Here is a 20870-nt window from a genome sequence, read left to right on the forward strand (position 1 = left end):
ATTCTTCGACGAAGTGACTTTGAAGACAACGCGTCTGGGGAACTCTGCTTCTTGGTAAACCTTGAATCGGAGTCAATTCGTAACGAATTTAGACGGCGGCACGGCGCCGTATGACGTCATGCGGTGAGCCACCAACAGGTGAGTTCTCTTCCACATCCAAAGACGTTTTTGACGCCCCGCCAAAAGAGACGGCGGTGGCAGAGCCAAAATCGCATACAACTTTCATTCCGCCACAATCCGTGGTCGCGTACAATCGTTCCTCCGGCTCGTTCTCGTTGCGCGTCGTTTTTGAGTGTTTTCCAGGAGGAAGATACCAAAACGGTCGGTTTTGATGTTATGGCACGCGAAATACCAGCAGGTGAATGAGGTTGATGTGTGCGTGTGTTCCGGTAGAGTTTCAATTTAGAAAGTGAGTAGGTACATTTGAAGACAATTTTATTTGGTGTGTTATTCGAAAAACGAAATATGTGGTCGGCGAAGTGTTGCGATTTTTGCGGGTTATACCGTGGAGTTTTCGCAATTTTGATATCTTTTGTGATGGTGGTTGGGTTTAATTTGGATGTGGTTCAAGGAGATGGTAAGACAAATAAAATCTTTTTATACCTTTAATAAATTTATTTGTGATTATTACAATATTATGCGTATTGATAAGATTTAAAGCAAGTGTTTTTTTTTGTTGGTTATCTGATGTGGTAGGTTACTTTCAAATTAGAAGTGAAGGTTACTGGTTGACATTGTCTTGAGAATTACCAGGCAAAATATCGTTCACATTACCTTCACGAAAGAGAATGAAACGGTTTTTTTATTACTTTATTATTCTTGCTATTGCTCGACTATTTTTAAACAACGTAATAAGAAGAGAAATATAGGTTTTGAGATACAAGATATTTAATGTTGTGTTGTTAGATCAATGACGACAATTTTAGATTTAAATTTAAATTATCGTTCCAATAATATCATAATGACACATCATAATGTTTTAAGATCTGGAATAATACACCATTATAATGAGACAAGATACAGACTACATCCTGTATGCATCGTGAATAATTTGTACGTGAAACATTCCAGTCTAAAATCTAAACGCTTGTTCACCTACACGGCAACCCACGTGGGATTTTTAGAATCTGAGGTCTTTACACTACAGAGTGACGATTGTCTCAAAAGGTCACTGTTAAATAACAAAGTGTACACATACGTACAATTTTCTCCATAGCACATATCTTTTTATTTCTTGAGGTTGCTTAGAAACTTTGTTTTCTCTCAATAAATCGTTACTCAAACCAAGGTGAAGTCCTACAAGAAGAGTTACTTTTAAGGTTTTTGAAGATAAAGTTTCAAAATATCGAATTTCTTATAATCAATTTTTAAAACAATATAAATTCTCTTCCTGAATTTATTTTAAATTAATAAAGATTATGTGGACTATATCAATGTTGAAATAAATTCACAACCACAAGGTTATTACCCTACCTGCGCCTTATTTGATGGCGACCCGTTTATGGAAGTATGAAATTACAGCTCCGCATTTAAGTATATTGAATGATCTCATTTAATACATTGATGATTCACTTCTTCAAGTAATAACAATAAGTTAATAAATAATTTTATAGACAGATGTGATAGGTAAAGGAACTAAATGGTACACAATTTCCCATACTGTTCTTCTATTAACCGAAAATGTGCCATAAAATATCATTTTAATTAAGAATCCTGTTAAGCTATAAACAGAAAAACCTGATGAAATCTGGAAATTATCTAGATTTAATTGAGCTTTTAATGTTTTTTATAAGATAAACTATTTTGTTGCTAAATAGCTACAACATATGTAAACATGCCTAAGAACACCACATATTCCTATTTAACACAATTTGTAGGTGTAAAGCTTTTGTATTGTTAAATTTGGACCTCATATTTGGATCTGCAACTTCTAGAAGATGTGTAATTCTTACACTTTTCACATATTATCCATCAAAAGTGACGTATTCATGATTTGTTCCGCATTCAACTTTCTTCAAGTTTGGCAAGCTTCATCAGAGAACTCATAAGACCGATTGTGTTATATTAAATCAAAAACTTGTTTAATCGAATTCTAATCGATGATTAAGATGGTGTTAATTGATTGCTACGCTATAAGTAGTAGGTACTCATTAAGTTGACTCTCAATTTTATAAAGCTCGATTATCGTTACGTTAATCCACTGCGTAGTTTATCCTGGTCTATCTATAAGCCCTATATTTTCTATTATTGCTAGATCATTGGTATAGGCCACTGACTTTACTTACTCTATATTTTGTTAGTCTCAGTGGGTCGAATAGAACATTACATAGAATTCTTTGTGCAAGACATTTGAATGCAAGACATATCTTGCATTCAAGTAGCGTTTGATAATGTTCATTGACATTCATTTTCTTTATAAGGCTTCAATGGGATTATCTAAAGCGATCTGCACACATTTCCTTTATTTGTCATGTCTAAAACTATATAAGTCACGTCCGTCGAAGTTCTTTTCGTCACAGCTTAATAGGTGCATAAGTTGGCATTTATTTGCTTCACCTTGTTTTTCTATTAGCATCAATCTCCAGTTTTCAAGATCTTTGGGAAATGAATGGTCTTTATTAGCATATTATACTATGATCTTCCGACTTCTTGCTTTCAGTCCAGAAAATTTTTCTTTTACTAATATCTTAATCTTCTGATTTATTATTACTGCGTACAGTTTCCTCCAAATACTTTTTTGCAACTTGTCGCACAGTTTTAACCAAGCTTCTCTTTTCGTATTGTTAATTTCGTTTTTCATAAGTTTTCTGATGCAGTTTAGCAGAGTTTTTTCTTTACCTTAGTTCTTGAGCATAAAAATACGTCAATTTACTATGTTAACTTACTCTCTCGCTTCACCTGTATAGGTATCCCTTTCTTGGTTATAATTTCTTTTCGTTGAGTGCGGTTCCTGTTGGTTCATTGATTTTATCTTCATATCTGCCAACACGTTTCTCTTATCTCTTCAACCTTCCATCCTTATTATTTCTTTCTGTCATTTTCGCTTCGATATTAAAAATAAAGATAAGTTGATCACTTATGGGGTTGTTTAAAATGGGGTTGAGCAGAAAATTATACTTCATAGAAAGATTCTGGAAGATCTCAAATTTCTTTCCCTGGGTCCCAAGTTCAGCGTACCGGTTACATTGGATTCATCTCTCATTCCTCAACCTCTTTGTGACGTCGAATCCATTTTCAGATCTATCCCCCGGGTAGCTTAAAACTCAAGGAGGGTCAGAGCCACGAATCTCATTATCAATCATGTTAAAAGAAAGATGAACGCTCTCCCCATGGCTGGTCTTATCTATCGTCTCCAAACAGAAGCGGGGCTTTTCTTGAAGAAAAGCAGACCGGACCCTCTCGTTGTTGTCCCTGCAGATAACGGTCAAGTTACTGTGGTCCTTAACCAGTCCTAATATGTTGACAAGTTCTTGGCATTGCTGAATGACTCCATCCAGAGGAAACAAAATAAGTTTTGTAAAGAATTACTAGACAAGGAATACATCTCCAGACAGGTTTACAGGTCTCTGGTGTGTCATAATGGCACCCAAGTTTTATGGCCTCCCTAAGATCCATTAAGAAGGATCACCTCTTAGACCGATAATTTCTTTTGTTGGCTCTCCTACTTACCGGTTCCTACTCAAGTTAATTAATTAGATTTATGTGAAAAATATTCCTTTGTGCAACAATTTACACAACTTCTTACTTCCTTATTATAGTTTCGAACTATACAGCCCATCATCAGCAAAATTTACGAGTATTCTATTTCTTATAAACCTTAATCGATGATAATAAATAATGTCCTTGACATTATCTACAACTAAATATCCAATTTAGTTAAACATCAAAACAGCTAAAGTTTAAAACAATTTCTTGTTTAAATTTTTTTACTTCTTATTCAAATGACATTGAAACTAACCATTTTTTTCCTTATAAATAATTTATATTTTTCGTCATTTTTAATTCTAACATCCTGTGTAAATAAGTAGATTCAAATCTAAATCTATTGTAACCTTCGTTACTTATCTCAAAAATACTATACAATAAGGAGAGAAAGCTACAAATGTAAATTCAGTTTTCATAAAGACTCGTAAATCGTTTTAAAACGTATTCAATATGTTTAGACTTGACCGGTTGGACGTATTTATTTGAATCATTATCCATTTGAACGCAAAGCACGTATTTATTAATGTTTAATGTTAAACCATCCATTGTCCCTTTAAAGTAAACGAATAAAGTTGTTATAACACAAGTCTTTCTAAATTGTGTCATTAGATCGTATTGTTAGATAAGGTTTAAAATTTATTCCAATTTAAATTCTTCTGTTCTATTTAGCAATTAAAACGACAAAAAGTTAGAAAAGCGTATCTAACGTTTTTAGCATTTTAGAGTGGCTTGGTTTGAGCATTATGTAAAATGCTCATTGTGTTCCACATTGTTCGAGCAGCGGGTAGAAAGTACGACCACAAAATGGCTTTATCTATCTAGGAAATTTATTTTATACGTGTCAATTCGACCAGATTCATATCGTTAAGATACTATAATGTTCGTATTGTGCGCTGTTGTGTCAAATTCAAACAACAAACAAAAATGATCCAGATTTTATTCAATGTTATCTAAAGATATAATTATAACGTGAAGTAATTAACACGTATGTTTCAAGAAGGAAATTTATCGACAAGACAAAGTTGATGGCATAACTTAATTGTACATTGTTTACTTTGTTACTGTTATTACGTAATTTGTCCTTATTTTTATTAAAAGTCTTTAATTTCCTGGCTTTATAAGGAATCAAGAAATTGAGTAAAAAAAGTCGTTGAACTTTCGAAAACTTTTTTACCTTCGAGTTAATATTGGTTTAACTGTTTTTGAGAGTGTTTAATGTATTTAGTGAAATAACGTTAAATGATTCTTAAACACAAAAAAATTATTGATGTGTAAAAATAAACCAGATCAATCTGATGAATAAATAAATAACTTGACACAATTGTTAAGCAATAAAGAATATGGTAAATATCAAGGTTAAGTATCGGAATACGTAAGTGGTCGTGTATAACTGTACACGAATACTCGTGAGTGAGATTATCCAAAGGCCGACATAGATATTGTTTCAGATCCACTCATGAAACGTATCTGCCGAGCTCATTTACCACGATTCGCTGACTTTTCAAGCGATGAAAAAGAATTTAAGTCAATTACACAAAAATACAATGGAATTGTTTTTGATCGCGTGGTTTCTCACATATTTTCTCCCGTTAATTTTGCGCCGCACAAAAATAATGTTAAAAAAACCTGTTTATGAGCTGAAGAGGATGACACTAATTAAATCCGTTTCCTGTAAAAATGTTGTTTTGTTTACGTGAAGTGTGAAAATTGAGCTCACAAAAACGCAGACTGGCGTCGAAATTATACCTCCTAATTGTTTGAACTATGCTTTCACCACTTTCTCTATTTGCGAAACGATGCAATACTGAGGAGTGTGTTCGGAATTTATAACTCTGGTAAAGTTGCAGTTTTAAATGACATCAGATTATTTGAAAGTGTTGAATATCACTTTTTCATGTAATGTGAAGATAAGAAAATGATATACCTAGTATGATGATTAATCTAACACCTTTGATGTATGTATGTATGTAGTTTCATGTTGGAGTGAATTCCTTCACAGCATTTAGCTCCAGCGGACTCTTTGTACGTCTTCACAATTTATAGTTCATTCAGGGGTCAGAAAACCAACCCAACGTTTTACTGAATGTTTATACAGGTGTTCCGGTGACTCGGGGAATAAAATTAACCTCATATACTAGAGCAAAAATGATGACGATTGGTGAAAAAAATTTATTATAAAAGTCTTCAAATGGCCAAGATATGGGCCATCAAAGTTCAAAAATTTTAACACATTTTTCTAAATATTTGCAATACCGTTTATGGTAGAGCGTTGAAATTTGGTACAGGGTAAACAAATATCAAGCAAAATCATTGAACCAATTTTGACTTTGATCGGGCGGCGGCAAGCATGCTATACAGGGAGTCCCTAAAATTTGTTTGCTCGGAACTTTTTTGTTCGATCGTAACCCTACATTTATTTTTGCAGTTTCTAATAGAAAATTTATTTTAGAAGCTTTTATCACTCTTAGATAATATTGATAAAAATCACCGTTTTCGTGTTAAATGCAAAAATGGTAGGCTCCCATTTCAATAACACTAAAAAAAAAAGTCTAAGTCTGCCATGACAATTAACAAACGAATTCATTGACAGTTGTAAACACGCTTAGTCGTTTAAACAAATACTAAAAACCTTGTAGTGTTCGAAATGGAAAATTACACGTTTGGAGAACAAACCGATATGCTTTTAACATTGGGTGAATGTCTTGGAAATTCCGTAGCAGCCGCTAATCGTTATCGGCAAAAATTCCCGAATCGTAGAACCCCCAAAAGAAAAACGTTTTCTCGAATTGAAACCTGATTAAGAGAAAATGGATCACTAAAACATATCTTTCTGAACAACTGCAACCCTAGATCTGTTCGAACTCCTCAATTGGAAGAGTTAATTTTAGAACATGCAGAAGAAAATAGTACCACTAGTACTTCGGACATGGCTAGGCGATTTGGGACGTCAAAAACGACTTTGTGGCGTATTCTTCGAGAGCAGCAGCTTTACCCATTTCACTGCTGGAAGGTTCAGGAAGTACAGCTTACCGATTATACAATTAGATAGGAATATTCCCAGAAAATGCAACAGAAAATACAAATTGATAATCAGTTTTTAGAAAAAATACTTTTCACCGATGAATCTACTTTTTCCAAAGATGGAATAATTAATTTAAAGAATTTACATAGTTGGGCTGAAGAAAATCCAAAATTTTTCAAAACTTGGAAATCTCAATGGAGATTTTCTCTCAATGTTTGGGCAGGGATTGTTGGTCCCGTTTTCTTGCCGTCAAGACTTGATGGCCCTACATACCATCAACATTTGGAAGGATTAGACGAGTTCTTAGGTGACGTTCCGTTAAATACCAGAAGGGACATGTGGTATTTACATGATGGTGCCCCTGCGCACAGCACAAATGCAGTGAAGGAATTTCTAGGGAACCGTTTCCCGGGACGGTGGATCGGACGAGGAGCGGAAGCATCGATAACTTGGCCGGCCCGGTCACCAGACCTTACACCTATGGACTTTTATTTATAGGGGCGAGTTAAATCATTGGTCTACAGCGTTGAAATTAGATCAGTCGATCAGCTCAGGCTACGAATCGTCGATTCATTCGACCAAATTCGAACGGAGATAAATGTACTGCCTAGAGTACGATTTAATTTAAGGCGACGATATCAGGGATGTATTGATGCTAACGGAGGTCTTTTTGAACATTTTCTATAGTATTTTTTATTACTTGTCTTGTTATTTTATGTATTTGTTTTACTTTTCCTGTTAGCGTTGTCGTTAAAATTAAATTTATTGTTTTGTATTATCTTTTATTAAATCAACTAAAACAAATTAAAAAGGGATTTACCTAATCTACACTTGGAAATGTTACATACATAATATTTATGACGGCTTAGTTCGATTTTCACTTGTCATGGCCGACTTAGATTTTTTTTTTGTTATTGAAATCGGAACCTAACATTTTTGCATTTAACACGAAAACGGCGATTTTTATCAATATTATCCAAGAGTAATAAAAGTTTCTAAAATAAATTTTCTATTAGAAACTGTAAAAATAAATGTAGGGTTACGATCGAATAAAAAAGTTCTGAGCAAACAAATTTTAGGAACATCCTGTATAGCATTGTTCCCGCGGACCGATCGAATTTATAAATTGCCCAATGGTTTTACGTGATATTAGTTTATACTGTACCAAATTTCAGCACATTACCATAAATAGTGTTTAAGATATTTAGAAAAATGTATTAAAATTCCATAACTTTGATGGCCTGTATCTTCGAAATTTGAGGACTTTTACTAATTTTTTTTACATGAATTGTCATCATTTTCACTCTAATATATGTGGTTAAATTTATTCCCCGAGTCACCGAAACATCCTGTATAGAACAGAAGGCTATCTTCTTTATGTCCGAAATTTGTACATTCCTCCAAATTTATACTTCTGCAGCTGTGGATGAACTTCCAGCAGCGATAACGTGGCTTAACAGGGATCTTGCTAGTGTTCTAGGCTGGTCTAGAGGCCATGGCTTGAGTTTGAATATAGCAAAGACTCAAGCTATTGCTTTCGAATCAAGACCTTTGCTAACAAAATTGTACTCCATCAATAATACCCGTCTGATACTTGATGGTAACATCATATAATTCTCTCAAACAGTTAAAAACTTGGGGGTGATGATGGATTCTGCATAGTCCTGCACAGCCCTAGATTCAGTCTGTCTGCAGGAAGGTATATTTATATTGTTCGTCACAACCTCTGTTACTCTTTAATTCTCCCCCATTTGGACTTTAAATTGACCTTGTGTTAATGTTATTGAATAATATATATTTTTGTGTTATTATTGTAAATCTTGGTGGCAACAAACTTATTATTATTATCAATTTTTAATATTACAGAGTTAAAATTATAATCAATGCATAATGTTATATTAAATCATATTGAAAATATAAAATAAAATCCAATACAATTACAACAAATTGAAATGATGACACCTCTGAATCAGTTCAACCATAAAAGGTTTACGACTTGATTCACCGTTGAAATCACTACATTGAAATCAATAAGATTGTATAGTTGGGAAAAACTATCATTTCAAACCTTAAATTGAAAAGATTATTACCAATAATTTAGCACAAGACTAAAATAAATTGTGATTCGAAGGTTATTTATTGGTGGGTATTTCGTTTGTATACAGCACTATTCAGGTTTTACTCGCATATACATTGTAAATACATACACTAAGTAGTGATAGAGGTCGAGAGATGCTGGGTGCGGATAAAAAATCAACGCTCACTCGCGCAGCCATCGCGAGAATGCTTTTAAGAATTTTAAAGAGTTACGCCCTTTTGGTTACACTCCACAAGTAAAATTAAATCCGACTTAAAATAGGATTTACAAGTACTATATACATTCATTGTGTCAGATTTTAATTTGTCTCTTAAAATTACTACTTTTCAAATTAAATATAAAAAGCGAAAAGTAAAGAATGATCGGTTATGTAAATGTAGAATGTAATAAATACGATTGCAATTAAAATTAAATATTATCATAAATAAAAGATTATCAGGAGTAACTAGAGCAGAAACGATCCCATTTCAATTAATATGGTTTCTTTCCCTACTTTACTTTTAACAATTTTACTCAGATTGTTCAAAGAAAAAAAATCGAAAGGAAAATCAATAACAGAACGTTCGATTTGTATTAAAAAAGGTGTGGCTTTAATGTGGTTTTATTGCGTCACTTATAAACGTTTTTAATTTAAAAAATTCTTTAGGATTTAATGCAAAAGAGAGAGATAAATATTTTCTATCAATAAATTATAACGTAAAGTTCCAAACTTATGTTAGCTGGGTAGTGTATATACTATAGACCTGTATAGTATACAGGATTTAGTATAGAGTTATTTTAAAATCCTGTATGTATTTAATCTATTCACCAGCTCTTTAATCTGCACATCATCACTTCTAAGTTTGTAAAACCTCTGTAAATATAAATCTAATATAAATATAAATCATGGTCATAGAAACCAATAAGAGATAGAAAAACTGTAAAAGAGATTGAATTTAAGACTGGAAATATTGAGGAAGTTGTTTCTACTAAATATTTAAATAAAGGACAGATTACAAGGATAAAAAATGTTGTTATGGTTGCATTCACTCAAGTGTTGTATTCTTCCTCCTCGCTGTCCAGTCTCTTTGGTGCCTTTCCCGTTTCTGCCCGATCTTTGTCTTTTCTACTATCAATTTTCTCAGTATTCTTCTTCTTTCCTCAGACTCTTTCTTGCCTTTTAAGTCTCTTTGTAGTCCTCATTGCCTCTGGCAGGTATCTTTATTCTCTTTTAGTCTCTATTAAGCCACATTATTCTATTACCAGCTGTCCGGTTCTGTTCAATTTCTTTCACTTCATTTTAGATTAATTCTCACATTTTACTTTCATTTTTTTGCATTACAGTCTTTTTCCAGTCTTGTTCTTCTTTGTCCGGTATCTTTGATTCCCTTTCAGATTGTATTGAGTTCCGTTCTTCCCTTACCAATCTCTTTGCTATCTTTGCCGGTTCTTTCTTCTACTTTTTTCGGGCTAGTTACTTTCTTGCATTTGCAGTTTTGCTGCGTTTCCCGTTTCTATTCAGTCTCTTTCTTTTACTAATTCCTTTTCCCAGTGTACTTCTGCTCTGTCTAGTTTCATTCTTACGTTTGCAGTCTCTTTTCAGCTCTCTTCCTCTTTGCCAGGTATCTTTAAAACCCATTTCAGCCTATAATTCTATTTTTCCCTTTCTACTCTCTTTTTAATATTGTTCTTATCTTACCAGCTTCTGTCTTGTCGTTCCAGTCTCATACTCGTCTTGCTCCTTTCTGTCCAATGTCACTTTTCTGTCTCCACAGTTTCTGTTCAGTTTCCTTCTTTAATGACGGTTTTTCTTATACTCTGCCAAATCTCTTTCTTTTTTCTCTATTCTCTGTTTTACTAAAAACTTTATTGGAAAATGGGAGGCAAAAAATAATTATGCTTAACTCCAGTGATTTTGAGTTGTTTTGAAAATCATATACTTGTTTCTTTATATCTTTCTTTATAAATTTATTAAAACATTCCAATATTTCAACATCATTAATATATTAGCCGTTTTGACACTGACTTGTTAAACCTTTTAAAGTTTACCTGTAAATAAAGAATATAAAGAACTGCAAGGTGTATGACATTATGGTTTAGAGAGGTAGAAGGTTCGCGGGTACAAGGTGATCCGGTTAAAGAGCCCTCGCTTATTGGCCGCGGGGTCACGTTTATGCCTATAAAGCTGCTTTCTACGCCCACCTTTACTTAAAACATTTTTCGTTTTGTTTACGGCATCAACAATAACAATGCAACGATAAACTTTTTAATACAATCACCCATAATTTTTTATAATTATTAAACAAACGCGAATTCTAAAGAATACCCAAATGACGGTTTCGATAGATGGCGTCTAAAATGTCAAGAAGAAACTTTTACTTGAACATCGTGATGTAAGCGGTTTCTATTTTATGGTTTTATTGGCAGAGAAAGTGGCAACTTTATCTAAGTAGAAAAACTTTGTTATCATTATAAGGTTTTTTCTTCAAATTCGAGTTGAACTATTCATGCATTAAATAAACGTTAATGACACATTGAAGTGTTATAAATTAGATCATTACAGAAACACCAAGATTTCTCGTTTTTAAATCGATCTCCTAACCAGTAGTGTTACTCTGAATGATTTGTTTTGAATCTTAACTTAATTTGTATTGTAAGAGATGAGATAATCTCATCTTGTGAAAGTGGAACACGGGTGTAAAATAAATCCATCACCGTGAAGAGTTTCGATGGCAAGGTAATAATTGAACTAATTTGGTTTGGTCGCACGTGCGTTATACGAATGTGGGCTCGATATTTGCCTTATAATAAATAAACCGTTGGTTGACCTCAAAAACCACCCACGTCGGTGACACCAACAATTGTTTTGTCAAAAACAGGGCGTAAACCGTCGATTGACGTTCGTTACCGTGACCTCGACACTCAAATTTCACGTACTTATATGGTTTATGACCTTTTGTTTAAAAGTACCAAAGAAAATTAACAAAATTTCTTTTTTATTTTTTATAATATACCAAAAAATTAACTTTTTAATTCATTTTAAGCGTGCGAACGTCTGAAAATGCACGGCTAAACTCGAAAGTTTCTAGTTCTAGGTCTAGTGATAACAATCTAACGCTGAATAATAACTAAAATTAGAACTAATAATGGCATTAGAACTAACACTAGATCTAGAATTAGAAACATTCGGGTTTAGACACTTAGTCATTTCTACTTCCATTTCTTGGTCTTATTTGAGATGGTGTCTGCTCATACTGTTCTTTAAAGTATTCCATCCATTCTTTTTTGGTCTGATATGGTTGGGTTGGACATACTCATTGATGCTTTTCTTTGGTTTCTGTAGCATTTTCCACATCCGTTTCTGTTCACCATATAGATCATACTCCATATCCTTTAAAAACTTTTTCCAATCATTTTGTTTGTTATTTGTTTATATCTGTGCAATTCTTCTTCTGATGGTGCGCTTTTGTATTTTAAAACCTAGTAATAGTATGACTTAAAATATTTTGTTCGTTATATCCGAAGTAACGATATCCGTTATATCGAGGTTTTATTGTAATCGTTTAATGACACCATTGTTTGTAAATTAATGATGTGAACTATTTCCGCTTGCAAAAATATTTTCTCCCATCATAAAATTTTTTTAAATAGTACAGATTTCGTTTCTTAACTCAATAAAGAAGTAAAAATGCGGGCAAAGTTTGCGCCACACTCCCGTCTTGGTTATTCTTTTCAGGATGTGGATAGAGACACATTGGTAAAGGAAAAGAAATCTGTTGATGGAGCAATATCTGTTAGAGAATGTGTGAACCAAAATGTTCTTTGGCAAAACGAAAAAAAATCTAAGAATGAGCCGTTAAAAGTAACGAGACTCCTTAGTTTTTTTTCTCTTGAAGAAAATTAAACATTTATTTTTTTTATGCTTTTCAAACAGTACTTTTTACCTGAACAACTTTTACTAACGGTTATGCCCGTATACGGTGCATTTCAAGGTAAAATTACTTCATCAAGGTGTAAAACAGAAAAAAATAAGATGACACTAATGAGAATTTTAAAAGCTCTCTTCTAAACAATTTTAACAGGAGATTTTCCGTATCGCACCGTTCAGACAGACTTTCAACCTGAGGCATTTTCATTTTAAATACTTCCCATGCTAGAACAAAAACACGACATCGTCGTCGTCGTCATCATCGTGGACTTTCACGTAGCGGCGCGGCAAAGAAATCTAATAAAGAAATCTAGGCGAGCGCAGGCGGTTTTACTTTTCCATTTTCGTCGGTTCGTTTCATTTTCACGTGAACAACACCGTAACCGAAGAGTGTAGGTTACTGCTGCGACCATGTGCAGACAGACTGTTAAATGTCAAGTCTCCTAACCGTTTATGTAATTTTAATTAGTTATAGTATGTTATGTAGATTTGCATAATCGAGACCTTTCAAAGAAAACAGTAAAATTGAAATGTATTAATAAGAAATATATTTTAAAAACATAACGTGTAAGTTTCCAATTTAAATTCTTCCTATTACGTGATTTAAACGTGAACACAAGAGGTATTTATTATAATAACATAGTGAAATGAACGTAACCGTGTAAATCGTGTAATTCACAAATTGGAGCGGTTTAAGAACGGCCGATAATTGAAAACAAAACCGTACGAGAACGCCTACGGCAACTTTCGACTCGCGCAAAACGATTTTAGGTCAATTAAACTCCACGAAAAACGGTGTAATTTAAACGAGGCGAAAACGAAATGGGTTTGCGTATTCATACTCACGAAGTGGGTAATAAGCACACAATTTTTAGTCTTATTTTCGTTCTGTTTGATGTTCCGTTTGTACTCAATATTTTGTATTCGCGTTGAATCACTTTAATTCCGGAGAAAGCTACGTTTAATTTTATTAATATTATGTAGGTATGTATAATTTTGTAAAAAATTTCTACGAATTAATTTATTTAAACGAATTTTAATTAAATACAGAAATTTTAAAAGTTTTTTGAAAACTTTAAAATATTTTAAGTTAAGTTAATTATTTTTCAGAAAATTAATAATGTATTAAAATTAGGAATTTGAAATTAAATTAATAAAGTGTAAAGTGAAGGTAAAAGTAGGTACTAATATGATTTCTATGGTAGTAAAAGTTTTAGTCCGACACCTTCCAATTTAAAACAGGATGGAATCAATTTGCAATGACCAAGTAATAACGTTTCCTACATTGGACCAAGTTAATCATCAAGAAACAGTAAATTGTGAAAGTAAAAGTTATAATCTTGTTACGTTCCAAGCGATTTTTATTATAGCAATTATAAAAAAATTAAAGCTTTATTTAATTTATCTATCAAACAACGAAACTTTGGGTAATAGATGCAGGAAAGATACTTAAATTCTTAAAATTTTATAAGATACTGGTCATACCGACTCTGATGTATGGCAGCGAATGACAAGGAAAAAGGACCTATGCAAGATAAAATGAAGTTTCTAAGAGCGACCAAGGGCTGTAACAGATTAGATCATATCAGAAACGAAGATATTAGAAAGGAATTGGAAATTTTCGCAGTTAATGATAAAATCAAAGAATGCAATAAGAAATGGATGAACCACGTGCAGAGAATACTAAAATTGGCAGTACAGTATAAGCCAAGCGGAAGACGATCAGTGGGACACCCGAGAAAGAAGTGGTCTGGACGATAGATACAGGTCAACAAGGCCTAAACCGTTAAGTAGACGACGATGACGTCGACGACAACGAAACAGAAAAAAATATAACTTTTTCTTCTTTTTCTTCCTTTTGTATTTACACATAATTGCTTGTTTTTTTTCACATCTTTCTCCTATTTCGTCGTTGCATGTTTTTCTAGGCCTTTGCGATGCTCCTTGATCCAGATGGTGATGGCCGGTTCATATTATTCTAGTTTAGTAATCCAGCGAGTCAATCCAGTCCAGTGCTACTCATTTAAAAACTGTTGAATCGGTAATACTATAATAACAATGATTTGAAGAAAGGAGTTCAAAAATTATTTTAAAACTGTTGAATTACTACTGTTAGAAGAAGTAACTGATGTAGTGGAAAAAGAATTAAAAAAAGAAAAACGGATTTGGATGAGAAATTGGATAAGCGAAAGAAATAAAAAGGGTGGTTTGATGCTTTGTGACAGCTGAAATCAGATCCTTATGAATTTTGAAAATTTTGAGTCGTTCTTATCATTAATTTCAAGTAATATTCAACGTATTCAGAGATCCTATACCTGCAAAAATAAAACTAGAAATCACTCTTTCCTTTTTATCTACTGGAAATCAGTAGAAATCAGTCACTGAAGTCTCAGTCCGAAAATTCGCATCAAGCCCTTGATTGGCCGTCTACACTATTCCAGTAGCGCTGGAATGGGTGCTGGAGTCAAAACGTAGACCGTTCAATTTAGTCACTGGACTGGATTGCTTACTGGAGTGCATTCCAGTGCCCGTTCACATTATTCCAGTAAAATTCCAGATCACTGGACTTAAATACTAATGGATTGTGAAAATGGTTCTGTTTGTTTAATGCTCAGTCATTGATTCTCATTTCTTTCTCTCCATCAGTGTTCTCCCAGCAAGTCTACGCATTATTTTGATTTCTATAGTCTCAAGTATGCTTTTTGTTTTGAATGTTTCGAGCTGGGTCTCTGCCGCATAAATTAGTATAGGTCTAATTGCAGTCTTGGAGATCCGGGCTTTGGTTTCAGTTGAAATAAGTTTATTTCGTCATTTAGGTACACCGGCACCCTTGATGCTCTTATATCCGTCTCTATAACTTAACACAACATATTTATTGTCGCATTTCCAAATGTTAGAGTCCTTGGACATAATTGTTACCGTGTTACTTAGTGGGAGCATAGTTGTGCCATGTTGTGAATGCTGTTTGAAAATGTATTGCATACTGCTTCAAATTTGCATTTATTTTTGAATTCAAACCTTTGGATTGTGAGATCCACAAATGCCAATTAGTGTTCCCTGGATATTAAACGATCACTTCATCAGGTTATTGCATGTTTCTATAATAAAATAGGTAAGTTCGTATTTTCACTATAATGTGTGACAAACTCGTACAGGTTTTCTTGACAAAATCATTGCCTTCAGTAATGAGACATATCTTTCTGCACTCAGTTCTTTTGTTGCTTCATCAAAAACATGTAATAAACTGATGTGACATGACATGTTCAATTAATATCCAGTCATTCGTGTTAAATTTTACTGTAGTGAATTCTAGAATGGCAAAAGGAGATGGCTTTCAATTGACAATTGCATTGGTTTTTGCGTTTCATGCAGTTGCGAAAATGTATGTGAGCTTTTCTTAAAATATTGAACTACAATTTATTTAGTACTAATTCGACAGGCCGCATGTTAAACGTTACCATCAAATTAATTAAATGGGCATAACAAGCAGTATGTTTCCATTTTGTTAATTTAGTAGCTGTCACAATATTTACCACATCATCTTTCAACATTTGGCCACTAATCTTTCTGCCAAAATTTGGATATTAATTGACATCTAACTAATGGTTTTCAATTTTATAAATAATTCATCATGTAATAAAGTTTTCGACTGAATAATGTATAGTTTGAGTAAAGAACTCCAACAAATCTCATAAATTCTTCATTTTCCACCAAACTAAACGGATGATACTCTTTATAAATAATTTTTAACAGTTACAAATCTAAACTTTTGTTCTTGTTAGATGGAAGAGGCTTTACAACGTTTATAAAACCTGTTAAAGATGTTTGCTGGTTGTGACAAAGATGGCATTCGTGCAGGATCTCTCTAATCTGAAACCTTGTTGTTCGACTGTTTTTATTGGTAATGATATCAATATATTCATTTATTTTATTTGATTGATTCTTGTGGTTAACTTCAGAGTGATGCAGAGAAATTTATTCCTCTATAGTTTTCTGTCATTTCGATGATCGCCATTCATCTGGGATTATATATTACGAGAATTTTTTTGATGAAGTTATTATGTTCACTTTATGGTTTTCGTAAATTCAGTTGATTTTCTAAATCGCCGTAGAATTGCTTCATTCCTGATTCTATATACCCAACCCAAGGACAGTAGAATCTAACAGGACTGCTACATCTATTGTTGTGACAACCTGCCCGCAAACTACGTCACACCATTTTCCACGCCCAGCTGTTGTTATGGTCTATGCGTTTACTGTGTATTTTTAAAGGTTATATCCTAGACATATTCATATTATTTTTGAAGTTTTATGTTTTTAGACGTATTAATGTCTATCATATAAACTCTAAAAACACAGACAGTTACCAGGCGTGACAAATAGTGTGACGTAGAGTGCGGGCAACCAACCCGTAGTGGACTACAAAAATACAATGGATGTAGCAGTCCTGTTAGATTCTACTGTCCTTGTACCCAACCAATCTTTAGGATCCTTCTATACTTCCACATCTCAAAGGCTTCTGTATCCCTGTAATCTTCTTAGCAGGGTTTCCGTCGATGTCTAGGACTCGACCTCGTAAAGGACCACAGGAAAAATATAGTATCTTAGCATTCTGATTTTTAAATCGTAGTTTAAGTCGTGTGTACAACAGATTTATTTTATTAAAATTGTTTGTGCTTTAGCTATTCAACTCTTAATTTCCTCACTTGGGGTTGCATCGCTCATTAATAATGCTTCCCAAGTATGATATTCTGTTTACTCGTTGGAGTTGGATGCCATTCACGTAAATTCCATGATTCTGATAGTTATTACTTTTCTTTCCAATCATATATTTAGTTTTACTGGTGTTCAATGTCTGTATTAGTATACCATCGTTACTATCTTCCAAAGCTTCATTGACGAGTTGCTCAGCCTAAAGATCATCTGACATCACTTATGTTTCTACTTCATCCAAAGATTAATTAGCTTAGCGTACAACTGCTGTTTGTTTCCAGTATAAATTTGATATTATCATTATGTCTTTGACATCAACATCTGTATCTTTCAGCATTATATCATTTTATTTTTGTTTACGATCTTAAATTAAGGAATATGGAGGATGTCCCAATTTCATAGCATTCTATAGATGTCACATTTATGTTTATGAGACCAAAATATAATTCAATTCAAGTAGCTTGTAAAATTACGTCATCTCAATAATAAATTACGGTACTTGACTAGCCTTCCACTTAGCTCTCATATGCGAAAGACTACGTCAATTTGCTCATAACGGTTTTGAGACGTAGAAACTCCAACAAATTCGCATTGTACAATTCACAAAAGAAGTAAATCTTACAAAGAGAACGAATTAAATGGATAATAAAGCGGTGCACAAAGAAATTATACTCCCGCTCCCTAAACGGACCATTCCTACTTCTTTCCGCCGATCATAAGAACGACGAGTTCTCTCGTTGAACTTTCACAATGGATAATCATTACATTGGCGTAGAGCGTGTGGCAAGAACCGTAGTTGATTTTTATGGTACCTTTGAAACGCTAAATATCAGTTGCGTGACTGTCTCGCGGGTATTATTTCGAAAAAATAGTTCCGATCGAAAAAAGATTAAATACAAAAAAGAGCTTCAAGAAACAATAAAAAATATTTAACCCAAATGTAGCAAAGAAATATATTTTAGCCCATCCACGTTTAACACGTTTGCATCATCGGGGACGCTTGTTGACTAGAAAAGAACATTGCTAATTTATTAACCAGACGTGTTCGATGTCGTAATTGTGAAACCGTTGGATGCAACCTTGTTAGAACGGTTTAGAACGAACCAAGAGGAGTCCGAGTTTACCACATAAATTTTAGTTATTGGTAGAAAAGGATAGATTAATTGATTCCTACTTAAATGGAGAATTCACACGTTATAATCTCTAGGAATAAGATTTATGTAATTTTCTCATGAAGCGGTTGAAACATCATTAGCAATTGAATTCAAATTTATTACTAACAAATACGGAGTAATTTAATAAAATAAAATCAAAATATTGTGTTGATATTAACATAAATAGATCTCTGTATTGAATAATTCATAAGCAACGAGGCGTGTGAGCTTTAAGAATGTGTTATATACTGTCAGAAATCATTAACCATATAGAATGTTGTTCGTTTACACCATGATAAAAACTTTATGTACAACAAAGTATTAAAGTTTAACTAATAAATCATTGTAATTAGATAATACATAATGTAAACATTTTTTATGTACAAACTTTTAAAATCATCACACGATATAACAGTATAAGTACATTGTAACTGTCGAACGAAGAAAACGTGATTCGAATGACACTAAGAAAACGTTTCTTGTTGGTAAAAGCAGAATGTCAACGACTGATCCAATTCCGCATTGTCTCTATTAGTAGTCTCTTGGAATGTTGCACGGAGATGGATAGAAAATGCATTTTAACGGATCGTTTCCAACAGACAATAACCTTTTTACATAATACTTTTTTTATAAACGAATTTTATTTTTATAGACGATGAAATCGAAAATAATTGCTTCCATATTGTTCTGAGTTGAACCGAAGTTAACGGAGTTTATTACGGGCAAAAATTACGAGGAGAAAGTGATGAAGAGTGCGTTTTTGCGTATAAAGTCGAATGAAAGTTGAATGGAAAACTTTGTAATTTCTTTAGAAACCTACATGAATTCTAATTTTGAAATTATTATATTTAAGTCATTGTTACGGTTATTAATTTTATATATTTTTATTTTTTATTACAGACATCGTTTGTGGTCATCCGGCTGTTCCACGAAATGCCAAGGTGACACTGAGTTCAAACTCTTTAATATCTGGGACTACAGCAAAGTACGTTTGTGACGATGGCTACGAAACCTTTGGAAATACGTTATTGACGTGTGGAGCAACGGGTCGCTGGGACGGTGAATTACCATTTTGCGGTAAGTCGTGTCTCAACTGGCATATTTACAAGCTTCAACATCGATTTAGAACTTTAAAAGTCTCGAAACGTTCTCACAACACGCCCTAAGCTGTGAAAGTCAGGCGTGCATTTTGAATTAAAAAAACCGTTTTCTTACATTTTTATTTAGGTACGAACATTGCGTATAGAAAACCTGCAAATCAATCGACAACAGTTCGAGGTGGAAACCCACAAAATGCTAACGATGGCGAGAAAAACACCGAACATGATGGTAAAAGGTGTACGGAAACGCAAAAAGAAGTTAGTCCGTTCTGGCAGGTGGATCTTTTAAGACCTTACGCTATCAAAGTCGTTCGAATTACGACGAGGGGTTGTTGTGGTCACCAACCGTTACAAGATTTAGAGATCAGGGTCGGAAATAGTAGCAGCGACTTACAAAGGAATCCGTTGTGTGCTTGGTTTCCGGGAACAATAGGTACGTTAAAAAGTCACAAAAAAGAATTCCGGCTTTTAGTGGTACTTAATTATAGTTACTCAACCGAAAGAATTTTTAGACCGTAACAAAAAAATGTAAAATAGTTTATTTTATAGTGGTATTGATTAATTTATTGGTCGTTTACATGAAACAATAAAAATTATTAATTAAGAACTATAATTTTAAGCTTACTATTAGTAATTAGACACATTACTATTTTTATAGATTATTTGTAAATAAGCGTATAAATTAAATTATGAAAAGACTATCTAAGTGAATAGCGTGAAGAGCTTACCCGTTCAGGCATATGCTCATTTATCATACCTTACTGCTTGTGGTACCCTTTTTGTGCAACCCTAATTAGACTATTTGCAACTTCAAAAAGGAAACATCTTCAATGACATGTTTTTCTGTTTCTTTTTCATTCAAAATAGAATTTTCATCAAAGTAAACTGTATGGTTTTTACCAACTAAATTTTTCGTTAAGTCTTTTACAACCCGATTCCTACATTTCTTTCAATCTAATCACTCACTTTTGTTTGTATCTAAAACTTACACATGTAAAGCTTCGATCAGCTCGCATTCAAACCTTGTAACCTCATTTCATGGGTTTCCTAAGTATGTATTCACAAATACTGCTTCGGCCTTTGTACTATATCATTGATTCACAAGCGCATAGTTTTCAATATAACATTTCAAATCTCGTTAATTATTCCTTATATTAAAAAAAATAATAAT

The 20870-nt window shown here is 33.3% G+C and overlaps 1 protein-coding gene across 1 annotated transcript in view; it reads left to right on the forward strand.

The window, feature by feature from the left end:
* Positions 1-338: 338 nt before the first annotated feature.
* LOC111417349 (CUB and Sushi multiple domains furrowed) overlaps positions 339-20870 on the forward strand; it is a 31438-nt gene continuing 10906 nt past the window's right edge. Inside the window, exons 1-3 of the mRNA XM_023049596.2 lie at positions 339-577; positions 19500-19676; positions 19827-20132. Of these exons, the coding sequence (XP_022905364.1) occupies positions 466-577; positions 19500-19676; positions 19827-20132 (595 nt within the window). The 5' untranslated portion in view covers positions 339-465. The remainder of the gene's footprint in view (positions 578-19499; positions 19677-19826; positions 20133-20870) is intronic.

Source organism: Onthophagus taurus, chromosome 1 (genome assembly GCF_036711975.1).
Source record: "Onthophagus taurus isolate NC chromosome 1, IU_Otau_3.0, whole genome shotgun sequence".
NCBI classification, from domain to species: domain Eukaryota; kingdom Metazoa; phylum Arthropoda; class Insecta; order Coleoptera; family Scarabaeidae; genus Onthophagus; species Onthophagus taurus.